At 42.9% G+C, this 19,063-nt stretch overlaps 1 protein-coding gene across 4 annotated transcripts in view; it reads left to right on the forward strand.

The window, feature by feature from the left end:
• LOC138467580 (uncharacterized) overlaps positions 1–19,063 on the forward strand; it is a 1,374,796-nt gene that overhangs the window by 732,737 nt on the left and 622,996 nt on the right. For all 4 annotated transcript variants that reach the window (XM_069607716.1, XM_069607715.1, XM_069607714.1 and 1 more), the window contains exon 8: positions 6,050–6,153. In XM_069607716.1, the coding sequence (XP_069463817.1) occupies positions 6,050–6,153 (104 nt within the window). The remainder of the gene's footprint in view (positions 1–6,049; positions 6,154–19,063) is intronic.

The following is a 19,063-nucleotide window of genomic DNA, read 5'->3' on the forward strand; positions in this document are numbered from 1 at the left end:
AAAGATAGGATGTTTCTTGAAATCAACCAGTTGCCGGAGATATTGAACCTGAACCCTCTTTCCCCTTTCATGTATATGCAGTTGAAAGGGGTGCTGACTGATTCGAAATGGATGCGGAAATTGGATAGACCACTGTGGACAGGCAGGTATCCATGAAGGATTTGCCATCCATTCTATATGGGGCACTCAAGGGGGGCACGGGGAGGAGAGACAAGTACCTCAAGGACACAATGGGAGCGAGACCTGGATAAAGGGATAAGGGAGGTTAAGTGGAAACAGATGTGTCAGAGGGTGTGGAAAGCCTCTTTGTCAATGCAATACAAGATGCATAATTACTGGCTACTCAAAGGTGGCAATATCCCCCACAAAAGTTGGCTAAAACGTATATATGGATTGGTGGAAAGTATTGGGAGGCTGCAGTGAGGTAGGGTCTTATTGGCACATGAGGTGGAGCTGCCCGACAGGTCAATCACAAAGGAAAGAGGTGTTGGGTTGGATAAGGGTCGTGGAAGGGCATGCAAGGGATCAAGTACAGTTGCTGGTATTATTCGGTTTGGAGGAGGATGGGGAACACCTGGGTAGTATTCCGCACATTTCCAGGAATTTGTTGCTAGCAGCAGGAGCATACATTACAATCCACTGGTAGAGGTCGAGATTGCCCACGTATAGGGAATGAGTGGGGTACGCGAAGGAGATTTACGGGATGGAGAATCTCACAGCATTGCTTCAGGAGTGCCTGAAGGCCTTGGGAATGGAATGACTGGTCTTCATAGAAAAACACAGAAGGGATGATAAAAGTAGGGGAGTAGTGTGAAGGGGAACCGTAACTTTTGATTGTTTGTATGGAGTTGGATGTTATTGGAGAGAGAGGGTGAGGGGGGAGTTTAAAAGGGGAGGCGCATGAGATGGTTTTTTTTAATTCTTTTTTATTGTCTAAATCGCAGACCTAGCTTGAGAGCAGTGGAGAGCTATACAGAGTGTGGGAAGCCAGCATTTGGGCTGTGATCTTTTAACAGTAGCACAGTACTGTGAGGTCTTTGTGTCGGTATGTGCATCCATTGGACTTAGTCCTTGGTCAGGTGTTGCTGAAAGAGCCATGTTTTGGGAGATTTGCAAAATCAGAGAATTGGGAGGGCATTCCGAGCTGACACTGCGATCGACTTCTAGAGGGTGGGTGCATGACAAGAGAAGACTTGTTTGCGGGTTCTCTTTGCGGACAAGTTGTGATTCAAGTTGGTTGTTCAATTTGCTGCGTGAGGAGCGTGTGCCACCAGATGTGGAGTTTAGCTGCTAGGTTCTGCTGCTGCGCTCCTTGTGACTGCTTTGTAGATGATACATGGTGTCTTAAACAGTATCCTGCCTTGGAATGGAAGCCAATGTAGTTCACGTAGGATGGGGGTAATTCGGTAAAATTTCATGCTCCTGTAACAAGACGTGCTGCAGCGTGGTGGACTGCTTTTAGGGGAGCCAAGTGAGCAGCTGGGAACGCCATCAGGAGAGCATTTCCCCCATTGATCTGCGTGACCACAAGGGCCTACACTAGAGTCTGGAAGTCCTGCGGCGGGATGAAGGGTTTGATTTTTCGAAGAGGAGAGATTCTGAGCCAGGCTATTTGGGTCTTCTTTGCTATGTGTTTCTGGAAGGAGGCTGCTGTGAATGGTACATTTTATGGATTTTGCTGAGTCTGAGAGTTGTGGATCAAATCCTTCTAGGAGCATATTATTGAGCCATTGTTGGACAAGTTGTTTTTAGCAGACAGAAGGATGAGGACGAATTCAGTCCTGGATGGGAGACAAATGATGTTTACTCTCATGTACAACTGAGTATCATCTGCGTATTGGTCGATGGCTATATTGGGATCTTTGAGGAGAGCACCCAAAGCCTCCATGTAAAGGGTATAAAGGATTAGTGAGAGGAGTTGTAGAGTGGGAAGGTTTTGATAATGTTTTTTTTCTTTTTAATCTGATGTTGAATTGAATGTCAATTGATGGTGCCATGCTTATGAGCGGTTGAAACGCCACATGTTAAAACCAAATAAGAAGAGGGTTTTAAAACAAACAAAAAAGCTTGAAATACTTGACAATATTCCATTTACGGTGCTACTATAGTGCTATCTATTATCAAGAAATTCGAATTAATCTTTCTCTTCATAGTATGACTACTTAACATATACACATTTTTGATGTGATTCCCAAGTTTCCACAGAAATACAATTAGCTTGTATGCTTTCAGTCTATTCCATTGACATAAAGCCTGAACTTGCAACTTTCACTCATTTTAATAATATAGAGCAATTCTTACCATGTTGCCACTTTCGTTATGTATAAAAAATGTTATTAAATTCTCAACTTTTTTTGCAGTTTGCAGGCATTAATTTGCATATCTTGTTTTATTTAAAAAAAAATGTATAACGCGCCTATACCCGCGTTCGGTTTCTAAGTGTGGAACAGGGATTCGAACCTCTGTTGCTCTCCGTGGTCTTGCTTCCAAGACCAGCCCATTGCCCCTGTGTTCCATATTAGATCTCATGAGATTGTGAAACCATCTGCTTAGATCTCGCTTAACGCTTGCAACGTTGAAATCTTAAGTATATTTACGCTTTCTTAGTTTTTTAGGATAAGGAATGAGAAGCTTTGCAGGCGGGATTGCATTAAAACCTCACCTACAGCAAAATTCACCTACTCCAAATCTGACTCCAAGACCTAAACCCTTTTCCAGCAGAAAGATAAATGGGGATTTGGGCAGAAGAGAGGATGGGAAATACTTCACAAATCCTTTCAAACATACAGGCCGGGATTACATTAAAAACCTGCAGAAACCCATTACTTTGCACCCACACTGACCCTCAGATTATACATTTCACTTCAGAAAAATATGCTTTGAAATACACAGTTTCCATACATCATTTGGAAAATATTCTTGCGAATGGAAAATCCTGAAACCTTCAATTGATGCGTCGGGCTCATTTGCTTCACTCAGTCACATTTTCAACTACTGGGGATTTGTGGGGGAGGCATGGGAGGGTTTTCTATCACAGTAGTAAAAATGACCCATTAACACAGGGCCTGGTTTAAGTGGTGCTCAATTAGGTATCCAGTGATAAAGGCGAAGAGGAAAAGATGGGCACCAAATGGGCATGCCCGAGAAAATCAAGCCTGTTCCCCTAATATCCTAGGACAGGAGATTATAATAGTAAATAATACCAGCTCTAAAATATGTTGAGGAAGGTTTTTAGGGGTGCAGGAACATAACTGCCTTGCCACTCTGGCGCCTTTTTCCCAGGCGAGATTATCACATAGAGCCATCAATTATTCATACTTTGTGGGTGTTCCTTGTGTGACTGTCTTGTGGTTATGTCTCAGTTTCACCACACCTCATTTTGATGAAAGAATTAAACGTCTCAAACAAACCATCACTTTTAGGGAATAACCATTTGTTTTTGGAGGATTCCTCTGTGAGTGACTGAAAAGTGTTGATTTCGGTGGCATATTTAGTAAAAATGTAAGCCTTACCAGAAAATGCCTGAGATTTCCTCCAGATTTGAACTTCCAAACCAAGATGTTTCATTAAATTGACGTCAAGAGCACCATATGCTTCAAATAACATTTACTCAGACAATTGGCGAGTTGACAAGAACTAGACACCGTAGTAAAAACCTAAAATAGCAGAATAAAGTGCACTTTTTGAACAATGAGACCCTGGGAAAGTAGATAAAGATTGCTACAAGTAGATTACAGACAATACCAGTAGACACGTGTAAGAGTATAGTGTACATTCTAAGGACTGCATAGAGTAGGACTTTACAGAGAAGGGCTCTAGTTGACTCACAGAACTTTAAATTAGGAGAATGTTTTCAGTGGATGATTTGTTAAACTGTAACCATCACTGACTCCTGATTTCAAATCTGGGTCTTGTTAATAATAATAATTCTTTAATGTGATATAGCATGAAAATAAATTCAAACTTTACACATATATCAAAAATCAAAAAGGTTATACATATAAAATCATACATAAAAATAAAAACTCATAAGATCATCAAGCATTAGTCACTAAAATAGCATCTAATACAAGATACACAATCTAAATTCGAAGAAACTAACTTCCTTCTTTACTGATATTTACAACTGCTTTCACAAGTTAGCAAATGAACCTACGCCACTTTATGCTAATTAATAATGGGGTGAGCTAAAATTCCCAATCCAAGTTCTATCTGTTGCCAGACGTTATAGAGGGCTATGAATAGGTGCATATTGGATGTATTAGTACAATACAGCCAAAATGAGAATTTAGATATAGTACAAGGATCATGCACGAATTCAGCCAAAAACTTAACAATAATCTTCTTAAGTGCAGTGCATTGTTAATAGTTTGGTTGTAAAGGTGAGAATATGTGATATTTTAAGTACCTCCTATTTTTTAAATATCACCTAATTTAAGTTGGTATCCCGAAGAGTGTTTACAGCATTGGGTACCTAGAAAGTCCATATTTACCCGTAAACTCATAATCTGGCCCTCTTATAAACAGATGTCTTTGGCTGAGGTGACCAGTCACAGTGGCGTGCTTGATCATTCCACCTCATTTAGAGGTTGGCTAAAGCAGTCTAAGATGCAGACATGTAATTGCCATGTTTTTAGTCTCATTATGAGTTTGGCGGTAGTGGTACAACATGTAGGGCCAGATTATCAAAACTTTGCCTCCTGGTGCTTAGAAGATATGCAATGGAGCAAATAGGTTTAACCCCAATCAATATTATCTAAAATAAAAAGTATCACCAGGTCAAAAACTAAACAGACATTAGAAAAAATATAGTAACCACCTTTCCTTTTATATGCAGTAAACACAGGAGCTCATTAGAAGTGCAGTGGTGCCAAAAATTAAGTGGTGACAATTCTGTTACCGCCACTTTTTTGGGTGGTAACAGAATTAGCACTGGTTTTCCTGCACCGCTAAATACATTTTTTTGTACATATTTACCACTTGTGGCATTACGGCAGAGTAAATCACCCGATATTTGGAAGAAAAGTGGCAGATTCACCTCCAGTTTATTGCCAGAGGTAAATCCTCCACTTGACCACCAAAAACAGATTCACTGTGCAGTAATTCCACCAGTGGGAAATCTGCAAAAAATCCCCTTTGAGACCTGCAGGCTCACAAAATGGGGAATTACACCACCCTACCACCATTTCTAATCCCGTAGTAACTGCACAAGGCAAAGTGGCAGCAACGTAACCGAATTCAGCAGTAATTCGTCAAATTTACAGTCGAATTACCACCAAACTCGTAATGAGTCACATAGTAAAAAACACAATCGGATTCATGTTTGCCCAAGTGCTAACATTTTGAGATAACACCGCTTGTGACAAAACCGGCTTGCTTCATTCCATAATATCTAAGAATTACTTCCATTTTTAATACAGATGCAAATGTTAGATCATCTGGCACCTGGTATTTTTTAATTTTCACATGCCAAAAAATTCTGAATTTCTAAATTGAATCTCTGCCAATCCACCTGCTTTTATGTGTAGAAATTTCCTCCACATAAAAGTAGTACTAGATGTGATATTGTTGCACGTGATAATCCCACAAACAGCAAAGTGGTAGTTTCCAATGGAGTTCTGCAGTGCTCCGAAATGGGGCATAAGTGAAGAGTCCACATGGCTCAGAATCATGCAACAGGCCTTTCTGATAGCCGTATTTGAGTTTTGGCTCCTAACGATGCCCTTGGCCTGCGTTTTTTATCGCATTCCACAGCCACTAAAGTCTGCTGCAATGAAGCACTGGTGGGACGCAAGCGAGCAATCCCCACGTGTCTCAGTCTGAAAGAGGTCACCAGGAAGTCTGCAGCCAGGGACCTCCCTCTTTTAGTGTATGCACGCCGTATTGACATGGTTTGACCTCTGAACGCCAGTGTTCTACAGAAAACAGGGTCCTGCACTGTGATTCAGTTTAGAACCGTTGTTGTACGGCTTCTGAACTGTTTTTATTAACAAAGCTCCACCAACATTCACAAACTACAAATGTTGTGTTGTGCCTCTTTTTCCTACAGTGACTGCTTGTAAGTCGTCGCGTTCGTTTTGCTGTGGGGTGGACGGCAAACAACAACAAGCCAGCGACCAATCCACCAGGAAAGCAAAAGGGCAGCTGAGGAACGTGAGTAGCTCTTCTCTGTTTAGTGTCTGACCCTTTCAGAAGGTCACATGGTCTTGATTTATACAGCCTTAACCAATAACTCACTCTTGTTGGAGGAAAGGGAGCAACAATTTGGGAATGTGTTTTCCTAAATTGTCTGATACTTTTCTATGTCCACTTTACTGCGTGTGTTGAGCTTCTCTAACTCCTATTAATTTAATTTAGATAATGGTAACTTCCATGTTATTGTCTATTATTTATGCAAAGCCTTCCTATATTCAGCTCCCTCCATTTCCTTTGGCCTCCTATGAAAATGGTGGCAACAATAATGTCAGTGAATAAATTACGCTGGAAACGTTGGCAAGCAAAAAGTAGTCAAAAATACAGCATGAAAGAAGCCAAAAATGCAGTGCTGCTAGGCTATGTAGTTGGGTTAAGGGGGGTTTAGTGGACTTGTGATTGCTTGGTTTAGGATTGGGATATGGGAATTTGGTTAGAAATAGGGTAACGGTTAGAGTCATGGTGATTGTGGGAGAGCTGCTGATGTTAGGGTTTGGTTAGTGTCTGTAAGTGTTGATGTAGGTGTTCTGGTAAGGCCATGGATAATAGTGTAATGGTTTGGCTAAGAAGGGAATAGGGAGGTTGGAGAAGGCTTGTGATGTTGCCATAGGATATGGTTTATTATAAACCTATGGGTTAGGGAAGAGTAAGCATTAGGGTAAGTGTCAGAGTTGCGGTTATGATAAGGTTAAGGTCAGGATTAGAGCAATGGCTTATTTTCGGACAAGGGCTATGGAATTTGTGATGGGCTGGTGATGGGGTTGGAGTTAGGTTCACTGATCATTTTCTATTTATTTGGTGTTTTGTATCGAGTTACATACAAATAAAATACTTCAGCACGCAGAAGGTTAGGTACTGGTTCAGGGTAGAATAAGAGCTGGAATTAGGAATGGAGGGTGGGTGATTGTGGAGGTTTTATTAGAGGTTTGGCCCATTGTTAGGGTTACAACCTTCTACTTTTGTGTATGTAAAAATAGCTTTTTTGGCGACCTTATTACTATCAACATTGTCACAATTTGCATTGTTTGTATTGAATGACCACATTTTTTAAACCGACTTTTTGCAATTTATTACATGATTACATTTTCCCATAGAGCCTTCAGTTTGTGTACAAACAGTGCCATCAAGCGCATGATAAAGTTACTGAGAGCTACACCAGGAAGCAGATGCAATATCCTCCCATGTTTTTCTAATCTGACTTCCGGCATGCCCTCTCCTCTTTTGCAATGATTCTATAGAACATTGCAGACAGCATGTTGGTATAGTCAAAACGTTATTACAGAAGTATCAAACAGTCTTTTAATGTTTTTAATTATTTCATTCCTTTATAGTAGGGATTTTCACCTTTTTTGGACTCATCATACATATGTTAACAGTAAAAACGCGTGGGATCTTAAATGCTTCATACTTTCAAAATGCTGCCTAATTATGGGTTTGGATTGCATGGGGTTCCGGAAGCACCTCAAGACCTTCCTCTTTGCTTCTGCCTTCGCTCCTCCTCTGCCCTGCTGATCTGCTCTGTCTTGGCACCGTGCACCTGGCTTACACTCTGACTTTCGGGCACAGGTACCTGCTCACCCTGCCACCCACCCGCACTGCCTCCTTGCGATCCCCTGCAATGGGGTCTGTATCTGTAACCAAACAGTCCCCCCCCTTCTGCACTTATCAGACACCCCACGTCTGTTGCCCTTTACCTAGCACTTGCCATTTGCTGGCTGCACTATCACTCTTATTGCTTACTATTTATTTATTTCTATATCTGTATTCCTTTGCTTGGAATTTTTCTACCTCTCCCATGCACTTGCGCGTTCTCAATGTCACTGAGGCTAGTAAGATCGTTGTTTTTGTACTCTATTGTTCCCCTCCCTTGCCTGGTCGCGCTCTGAAACACATGTGTACGTGCGTAATATAAATAAAATGTCATATCATATCATATGGGGTACACATAAGGTACTGCTTGAAGTGTATAACCAATACTATTTTATATGTACTCCATGCAGTATACATCCAATGTAAACCCAACCCATAAGAAGGTGATAGTTTAACAAGTTTAACAATAGGAAGTGTATAAAGTTCCACATCTTTTTACCATTGCAGCCAGACTCCCAATAGGATACCCACTCCTTATCAGCCAGTGGTTTCTAACTAGCAGGTTTTAAAGAAGGCAATTCATCTGGAGATGAGTCTCATAGGCCTTGGGAAGCCTACCATTGTCTTTTCCATACATGGGGAATGGTCGAGCGGTGGCTAGATCTTTAATCCAAGCCATGCTTCAGAAGTTATGGAAGATAATTCAGGGATTCCGCTACACAGGAATCTCTGTATATCACTTTACTCTCAGAGACAGTAGAGTCACTATACAAGATATAGTACATTAAAGATCCAAGCCAGTTCTAGTAGCATGTTGAAGGTGAACCTCCTTTGTCAAACCATGCCCTCCGTACAGCAATATGAAAAATAGACCCATAAATCATTTTAAACTCTTCTCTGACATCTTCAGTCCTAATGAAGAGAAATGGCACCGTTTATAACAGGAGACTATGGGCTTCATTACAAGTATGGGGGTAGTCATGCCGCTGTTAGCGGCATGGCTACCCCCATACCGGTTTCCGGGTCCAGGTTCCCGGGATGGGGAAATACCGGGCCATTCCGACCTTGGAGGGCCCGGTAATTCCCCTTCCCGGGAACCCGGACCCCGTACATCCCCATTCCCATTCGAGCCCCCACAGGGCTCAATGGGAATGGGGAGGATGCAGACAACGGGCCCGTTAATGACGGGCCCGTTGTTTGCATCCTGGTCTGCTCGCGGGACCAGCTAAGGATGCCTGGTTTTACCAGACGTCCTTAGCGGGTCCCGCAAGGAGACCTCGTATTGAGGCAGTAGAGGGTTAACGGGGCCGGCAGCTCTACCAGCCCTGTTAACCCTCTACCGTCAGGGTCGTAATGACCCCCAATTTATACTAAGGGGCTGTTAAAGATTTTGACACCTTGTAGGTGCAGTGTCAGATGCTTTTGACCATTGCATCCTCCTGAACCATCTCTCTTCAGTCGCTCAGCTGCCCAGCTGCCCACACCAGCCCAGAATAACTCATTCCTCACTAATCGATCATGTAATGTTTGTAAAGGGCCCAATCCTTCTTTATGTGGAGTCTCCCAGGACTCGGTTTTATCCCCAACTCTTTTCAACATATACATGTAACACTTAAGAGACAGTACACTCCCAAATCAGCTGCAGTACGGTACCACTTTTCTGCTGACGATACTCCAAACTATATCAGCGTCTACTCTCCTCATGTGGTAATCCAACCATCTTGGACCATGGCATCTTCAAGACACAAAAGGCCACAATCCCTCAAGTAAAATATGATACCTCCATTTCTTATGAGGAGGACTTAAATGTTATCCTTTCCTGCAGCTTTTTCACTGTAAAAATACTAACCATAAAACCTTTCCTTCCCCCCCCAAGATCAACATATTTTACCCCAGACTCTAATCTCTTCAAAACTCATTATTACAATATTATACTAGATGGAGTGTAATGAGAACTATCTTTAGAATATTTGTATTTACTCATTAGTGGTACATTTTACAGAGGACTGTCCCTAATGTAATGCTCCCTGCAGTGTAACAAAAACACCCAACTATCTGAGATAACAGACTGGCTGTTTCAATCTGAATATTTCATTTGATTTGAAATAATAAATCAAGGAATTAAAAGTAGTCCTCTTTCTGACAACTATGGGCAAGGCACCCACAATACTTCAATGATTACAGGCAGCTTGCCTATAGAAAAGAAAACACAACTTGCCTGCCGTTACCTCAGTAATGTTTTTATTCAAATTCCTGCAAACATCCATACATGTAAAAACAAATCTGAATGACCATTCTAGACAATATGCAGAAATACTTCACATTACTGGCATTGTTTGATTTAATTTATTTTCAGGACACCTTCAATATACAGTATGGAATTATAGTTGTCTCCAACTCACCTCCCCCTTTATATCAAATGGTGAAGCAGTTCTCAGAATAACATTGGAAACAAAACAACATACTTAGGTTTCTCGGAAACCATGAACGAGTATTGGCATCAGAGAAATACATTGTTTTACTAAATAATTCACCAATTCTTGGAGTGATTAAAATCTAAAATGTTGGACACGATAAGTGATTAACTATTGATTCGTCACTGGGGCATCGGTACCATTTTAAATCTGTTGGATTAGTTGCAAATAATTGTCAAATCTTGGGTTCCCTGGAATGCTATTTCTTTGGAATGCTGTAACAGCAAGCGCCTATCTCTCTCACTATTCCCAAGAAATCAGGTTCACCCTCACAACACCCTTGTTCAATGTGTTCAATAAGGAATATAGGTCCATTACTTTATCAGCAACATCTGACACCAATCGAGAGGCTTGTCATTTCACATTTCAATTTTAGATGTCTAAGACCACCACAGACCCCAAATTGAGAAGGAAAGCCCTATTAAGATGTCGCTACCTAGGGTTTTACTTTAAATTATAAATCACAAAACACATACGCCTTGCATTATATTCCTTATTTTATTAATAAGGCTTTTACACAAGGTTCCTCAAAATACCTTTTAATTGGTATCTTGGATGTAATTATTTCTTCATAAAATTGTCTTAAAAATCTGTGGTAATAGTACTCACGTTTTGTTTGTCTTTCAAAGGCCCAGCTCAGGAAGGTGCACTGACTGGCCACAGGCAGCTCCACCATGTAAGCTCTTCCTTTCAGTCTGTCCACCTGCTCCCAAAATCCCTCTCAGGTAATATGGTTTTGCCTTGGGAAAGGCCCCTGCATTCAGTAATGTGTGGGGAAAGGCCCTTTCAAGGACATTTCCCCATTAGTACATTGAGTTAGAATACACATCTTAATTAATGAAACCGATGTAATGAATGCAATCGACAAATGAACAAAATGGGTGAAATGAATAAAGAAAAGAGGATGGAAATATGAATACAAAAGACTGTAATGAGTGCAACAGAAGAGATGAGTGCAACAGAAGAGATGAGTGCAACAGAAGGGATGAGTGCAATGGAAGAGATGAGAACGGATGAATGCGTTGAGCAGATGAATGTGCTGACCGGATGAGTGTATAGAACGTATGAGTATGTTGTGTGGATGAATGTGTTGACCGGATGGGGGTAGAACGGACGAATGCGAAGAGCAGACGAGTGTATAGAGCGGATGAGTGCGTAAGTGTGGAGGAGTGTGTAGAACGCAGGAGTGCATAGAGCAGATGAATGTGCAGAGGGGACGAGTGTAGAGCGGAAGAGTGTGTAGAGCAGACGAGTGTGTAGGGCGGATGAGTGCGTAAGTATGGAGGAGTGTGTAGAATGCAGAAATGCATAGAACAGATGAATGTACAGAGCGGATGAGTATATAGAGCAGATGATTGTATAGAGCGGATGAGTGTATAGAGCATGATAGGTGCGCAGAGCTGACGAATGCACAGAGCGGGAGAGTGCCCAGAGCGGAAGAGTGCACAGAAGAGGCTGCAGAGCGGAAGAGTGTGTAGAACGGAGGAGTGTGTAAAAACGATGGAATGTGTAGAGTGGATGAATGCATAGAACGGTCTAGTGAATAGAGCAGACAAGTGAATGGAGCAGATGAGTGCATAAGAGTGAATGAGTGCGTGAGAACGGAGGGTGCGTGAGAGCGGAGGGGTACAATGGAGCGCGTGAGTGCATAGAGCAGGTGAGTGCGTAGAGCGAGTGAGTGCGTAGAGCGAGTGAATGCGTAGAGCGCGAGAGGACATAAAGCAGATGACTGCCGTGAGTGGACGAGTGCATAGAGCAGACGAGTGCATAGAGCAGACGAGTGCGTAGGGCGGATGAGTGCGTAGGGCGGATGAGTGCGTAGGGCGGATGAGTGCATAGAGCTGATGAGTGCGTAGAGCTGATGAGTGCGTAGAGCTGATGAGTGCGTAGAGCTGATGAGTGTGTAGAACAGATGAGTGCATAGAGCAGATGAGTGCGTAGAGCTTGCAGAGCGGATGAGTACCTAAAGCAGATGAGTGCCTAGAACCGATGAGTGCTTAGAACGGACGAGTGCCTAAAGCGGATGAGTGCCTTAAGCGGATGAGTACGTAGAGCGGATGAGTGCGTAGAGCGGATGACTACGTATAACCGTTGAGTGCCTTGAGCGGACGGAACGGGTGATGTTTGTGGATGCAATGGGTGACATATGTAGATAGAACGAGTGATGTATGTGGATGGAACAGGTGGCGTATGTGAATGGAACGAGTGATGTATGTGGATGAAACGGATGAAATATGTGGATGAAAGGGGTGAAATATGTGGATGGATCGGATTAAGTATGTGGTACGGATGAAATACGTAGATCGAGTGCATAAAACAACTTAGAAATAATCTTGACGGATCAGAATGCATTGAACGGATTGGAGTGCGTGGAATGGATTGGAGTGCGTAGAGCGGACTGGAGTGCGTAGGAGCGGACTGGAGTGCGTGGAGCGGACTGGAGTGCGTAGGAGCGGACTGGAGTGCGTAGGAGCGGACTGGAGTGCGTAGGAGCGGACTGGAGTGCATGGAGCGGACTGGAGTGCGTGGAGAAGACTGGAATGCATGGAGCAGACTGGAGTGCGTGGAGAAGACTGGAATGCATGGAGCAGACTGGAGTGCATGGAGCGGACTAGAGTGCATAGAATTGTGCAACTTTCATGGAAAGGTTTGAAATGCATAGAACATCTGAAGAGCATGTAACCGACCATATCACATCACCACGCTTACTCTATTCTTTACACCACCAGTCAACTAGAACACAGAGATACTACGACAGCATTCGGTATAACTGTTCTCATACCAACATCTGCCTCATAATGCCCATCACTCTAACTAAACACTGCTGGTTACTCACCCCCCAGCCAGGCGTCCTCCTCAGGCCTAATGCAGCCACAATCGGTCTGGATAAGTCCTGCCAGAACAAACACATACTCTTGATCTCTCAACCACAACATCTACCGCTAAGAAGCAGCTGTTACACGAGTACCACACCAGCTGCACACGTATCCGGTGCTCACACGCACATTTTGACTCTCTTTACTCTCTCAACTGACCTGAACTTCAGTTCCCGAGGGCGTTCAACCTACCAGCGCCTTCAGACCATACCAATGGTATATAAGGCGCTATATAAATGCAAAGTAACATAACATAACATCTGCTACAGTCCTGTCAGACAGGCTCTCCTGCGCCTCTGTGTTTCCAAGAATATCGCTTATACCTATGTGTTTGAATGTATATGCCCATAAAACTCCACACACGTAGCATAATTTAATATAACATATTTGATTGGACAGTGTATGTGATAGGTTTCCTTCAATATCTCACACCCATTTGGGCCATCCGCCATCCTCTTTGCTTCCAGTGTATTTTCACATGTGTAATGGGGTGAGTTACTACAAATTAACCTACTCCTTCAGAGTGATGAGGGGGTAGGTAGCTACAAACTAGGTACCAACTAGCCCACTCCTTCAGAGTAAAACCATTGCTGAGCTAGAGTATTCATTTTCCAAATAATTCTCTCCAGGGGCATGTACAATTGATGAGAAAAATATATTCAGATTCATAGGAATATTCTGATTCTGTAGATATCCTTTATATTTCACTGAGTTCATGCACAATGGAGTTATTTAAATATCCAAATTATTACTAAATCGTGTATATCTATATATCATTTTTATATGTATATTATTCCCCTTTTTCTGTTGAATTCAGATTTGTATTTGGTTTGCTAATCAGACAATGGGTTCATAAGTTATGTTTAAGAGTATATTCCTATTGTCATTTTGAATGTATCTTATGGTGCTGTACATCATACTATACAATATGAATTGCATGTGTGTGGCTAAATCAATATCAATAGGCCATATGCAATCACTGACAAATTATCATTTTAAAGGCAGCTTAATTGAACAGCTACACCTTCCCCATAGACCCTAATGCTCTGCACGGTAAGGGGCTGATGACCAGCCCTAGGAATCCGCTTCTGAAACTGCATTTACTGATTGACCTCAAACTAATTGTAGAATTTCAGTTTAGCCTACAAATATAAGCATATGAAGGTAAACTGATCACATTTAAATCTATTGTGTTTAGTTTGGAAAACAGGCCTTTGTCCTGAGTTCACACAGCTGGGCTCTTTAAACCTTCCACACATTGGCATACGTGTAGGGTAGTGGGGTTTGGACATTCCTGCTTCAGAAAAGAGCTGACTTCTGCACAAAAATAGACATTTTGATTCCTTACAGTTCACATCTTAAAATGTTAGATATAGTCTGTCCTATGTAACATAAATTTGCTATTTAAACCATTATTACTTGTAACAGGAAATTGGCAACACACATGCAGAAGTAAATTCAAACATGTATTTCTTCTTTCAATAAAGCTTACAAACAGCATGTTTGTAGAAGAGTGACTACTTACATTTATGTTACTTTGTTTTGTCATTTTAGCACATATTACTTGGTATTGAAGTGAAAAGTATTATTCAGGCCATGTATCATGGACTACAGACCATTGCACTAAATCCGATAATATCTTTCTGGAGTAAACCTAAACATCATTAGGAAACTTCCAATCCTGCAAATCTCATCTGCCAGACTGATAGCCAGCACCAAATGTTTTAAACGCACGTGTACAGGCGCGTTATAAATGACGTGTCATATCATATCACATGCAACCAACTCTGAAATTGCTCTACTGGCTTACGGTTCAAGAAATATGCAAATTGTAATCCGTAGTTCTCATACACAAAGCCATACACGGAATCCAAGGCAACCCCTTTGATCAGCTAACAAGAACCTGCTGGCACCCACGCTACAAATCCACACTCCTTGGAGGTTGAAGATTTGCAGTGTGAGCTCTACTGCTTTGGAATGCTCTTCCTCAACATCTTCGAAACATCCTGAACTTTTACCAGATGCAACCTGAAGTCATGGCTCTCCACCCAATGGTACTAATGTGTCTCTTGCTATGTCCCTTCTTACCAAGTGTCTTGAGGCTTCAGTGTGATAAGCTGTACTATACAAAATCTCAAAATAAAATCAAATACATAAAATGTAATCTATACTTCAGCCAAATCCCCTTAATGTGGGAAGACTCCAACGCGTAAATCCCTCTCAATGCACCATAAAACGTGTAGGCCCAGTGAGCAATTCACTAAACCACACATATCAACAGGAGGTGATACTATTTTAATACATGGTACTACAAAGTTGAATAGTGTTTCACAAAATTCTGTTTATAGAACCACTGTTGGGCAGAGGCTATCCTTTCTCTGAACCTCTCTCTTGCTCCCAAAAATAGTAAGTGGAAGATGAACAGGAAGACTTGCATGCACACATGATCAAGGACACATGTATTGTTCCTGGCCTAGAACTATATCCCCCCTGCAGTAAGAAAAGAAGATACACAATAGTTCATTATCCAGGTGCCCTTCATCCCCCTGACAAGGTTTGCAAAAGATATCAAGAAGATTCCAGGCAACTCCTGGTTGGAGCAGATGTTTACCCATGCCTTCATATAGGACTACAAATGTCCTGCGCTGTTCCTATTTCTTTACTGTATACTGGACTGCACAGTTTTAATTGTACCTTTCCCTGCATGGGACTCGTTGGTATCGACTGAATGGGTCAGTATGACTCAAGTTCAACATCTTAACTTCATTCGGCTCTCTGTATATATGGTTGCCAGTGATGTTGAGACGTTGTATGTGCTTTACAAATATTAATAAATAAAGGGCAATACACATATGTTTTATTCCTCTGACCTCAATCTGAAAGTATGGGACATGAACATGTCTGGGCCACTTCCATTAGGTATATGCCAGTGCACCCCAAGTATTTATTATTGTACCAGCTCATTCGTCTGTGTTAATTACCTACTTCATAAACTTAAAACCTATAACAATCTTGCTACTTCAAATTCTGGGCACAACGATACTTTTGTTTTAGTAGAAATTCTATGTCTGCACTTGAAAGACAAGCATTCCAATCTTTGCACTTAGTGACTTCCTGTTGGTTGAAAAGCCATGCACCTGGCCCTCATGAATTTGATATCGGGTTAATGCCTATAATACTGAGTAGATCCATGTTGCAACTGATGGACACGCGTGCAGGAAAAGAGAGTGGAAACCTAAGCACCGCCATAAGAAATCTGTTTGAAGTTCATAACCCTTGCAGTCTTTGAGTGATTGGGCTTGGCACGAGGGGTGGTTAAGTCCATGGTTCTGTTTGCAGTACCTGACTAAGGGATGTTGATAAAATGTTCTAAAACTATTTCTAACACCACATAAGGTTATGACATCTAGTTTGGAAGAGAAATATATTGCATGATAATAACTTCATGAATCACAGTGGCACTCCTATTGGGTAAGTAATATGAGCCTCGTTCAATACATGACAGAGGATATAACCACCAATGTTAAATTCTCATTTGTTCTGAATGTGGCATGTGAGGTGCCAACAAAATGCTGCAATTCATACAGGTCACTTACATCACAAGGGTGTCACTTACATCACAAGGGTATCCACTAAGGCGGGTCAAATAAATTTGGTAACATCCTGAATCATCTTCACACCGTATTCAGGATTTGAAGAGATTCATAAAATGAAGTCCAGGCTGCCGGGTTTGGCTGTCCTCATAAGGGCCCTGATTTTGAAGTTTTTCAGCAGTCATTAGTTACCCTTAAGAGAGACAGGAATGTTGTACCTTTTGTGTGCCAGAGCGTATTTTAAGGAGAGGAGGTGGCAGCATGTTTTAATGGGCTGTTTTATTTTATAGGGGTCTTTAACAAAACAAAATTGCATTTATTGTTTTTACTGAAAGAGAAGGACTCATTTTGGCGGTGCATTTTCTTTGCAACAGAACGCCTCTGTTGAGGGATTTTATAATAGGTTTCTATTTTATTTGAATCAGTGGGCCTCATTACGAGTTTGCCGGTCCGGATACAACAGTACCGGTAAGCTTACTGGTACCGTTGTATCTGGACCGGCAAACTCAGAGTTGTGCTCGCAGGTGCCTTTCATTCCACCAGGTCTGACCTGGTGGAATGAAAGGCCCCCGCGAGCACAGCATGCCTGTAGCACAGGCACCGTTATGGACAGTGCCGGTGCTACAGGCATCCCCATTCCCATTGAGCCCTATAGGGCTCAATGGGAATGGGGATCACCCGTGAAAGGTGCCGGCTACCTCCAACCTTGTAATGAGGCCCAGTGTTTTTAAGAAAACAAAAAGAAAGTTTGCCAGCACGTGTTTTGAGTCTCATGACTCTTCCTCAGGGCTACACAGCTTAAGTGATGTTACTGTTAGTGACTCATTGTCATGTCTCGCGGGAGACTGGGGTCTGCCGCTCCCATTTCCTCCTGGCGAGTCTACCCGCGCATTCGCGTCTGGGGACTCGCCGGTAGGGGAGCGACTGGTTACGGGGCCGGCGGCCTTCGGCGCATGCGCGGGAGACCTCTGTCTCGGTTCTGCGCATGCGCCGTGGACTGGGCTCGCCTCCTTGGAGGGGCTTGCCTTCCAGGCCTCGTTGTGGGTTCGCCGGCGCCCGGAAACGGAACGGCTTGCGTTCCAGGCCTCTCGGGCGCCGGCGGCCCATAAAAGAGGCCGCGAGTCGAAGCGGGTCGCGTCTCAACGCGGTTCGCTTCGCTCGCCTCGTTGTTCCTGCCTCCAGCACTTACCTGGGTCCTGTCCTGGGCCAGCCTGCCTCCAGCCCTTACCTGGGTCCTGTCTTGGGCCAGCCTGCCTCCAGCCTTTACCTGGGTCCTGTCCTGGGTCAGCCTTCCACCAGCCCTTACCTGAGCCCTGTCCTGGGTCATCTACCACCAACTGTGTATCTGGGTCATACTCTATGCTAGCCTGCACTCTCCTGTTCCATCCTGGGCACGTTTAGACAGTTCTTTATTTGGCCAGACAGCAAGCTCCATCTGACCTCCCTCTTTCCTGTCTTGCCTGACTCCGAACTTTATCCTGTGTACCATTGGAACCATCAGCACCAGCCAAGCTCCTTTTGCCTACTGCGAATACCCTTTCTGCCACACTGGTCTATCTACCAACTGTCGCTGCACAGAGGTTCTTGGAAGATTCATGGTCTCGACAACAAGCTCCACCTGGACTATGGTTCCATCCGTCTGTGCCTAAACAATCCTCTTGTCACGCTTATCTGGAGAGAGCCTTTCGTGACATTGGGAGTTGGTCCATCCTCCACCCAGTTCCTCTTTTGGGTGGTGGAGAGGCTGGTTCCTCGTGCCACTAGTTCATCAGTTCCCGGACTCCAGACTGGCGACCTCTGCGAGACCAACCACCAAGACTGCAGGTACGCGGTCCTCTCGGGCCATCCAGCTTGACACTCATAAATATTCATTCATATACATTTAACATCAATCACAGAAGGAACAGCTATTATTGTTCAGTAATATAATTCAATTCACTTCTAGAGATTGCACTACTGTGTGAACATATGTACTCTATATCAAATAGAGTACATGCAGCCTCATTACGAGTTTGGTGGTATCTCTGCCAGAATACCACAGAGATGCCACCAAATAGTATTACAGTTACCACCACTTTGCCCAGCGGTATCACCACTGACGGTATTCCCACCGGATACAAGTAGTGGTAGACAGTAGACAGTGTTAGTACCTATTAATTGAAGTCCATAGGACTCCATGGGGATTTTGACAGTATTACCATTGGTGGTAATACCACTGATTTGGTTGTTCTAGGGTGGTAATCCAGAGGAATTAATGCCAGCATTCTGCTGGAGGTGTTTCCTCTGCCTTACCTCCAATCCTGTAGTTTGGCACTGTGGTAATGGGGCGGTAATGCAG

Source organism: Ambystoma mexicanum, chromosome 4q (genome assembly GCF_040938575.1).
Source record: "Ambystoma mexicanum isolate Mex_15411 chromosome 4q, UKY_AmexF1_1, whole genome shotgun sequence".
In the NCBI taxonomy this organism is placed as follows: domain Eukaryota; kingdom Metazoa; phylum Chordata; class Amphibia; order Caudata; family Ambystomatidae; genus Ambystoma; species Ambystoma mexicanum.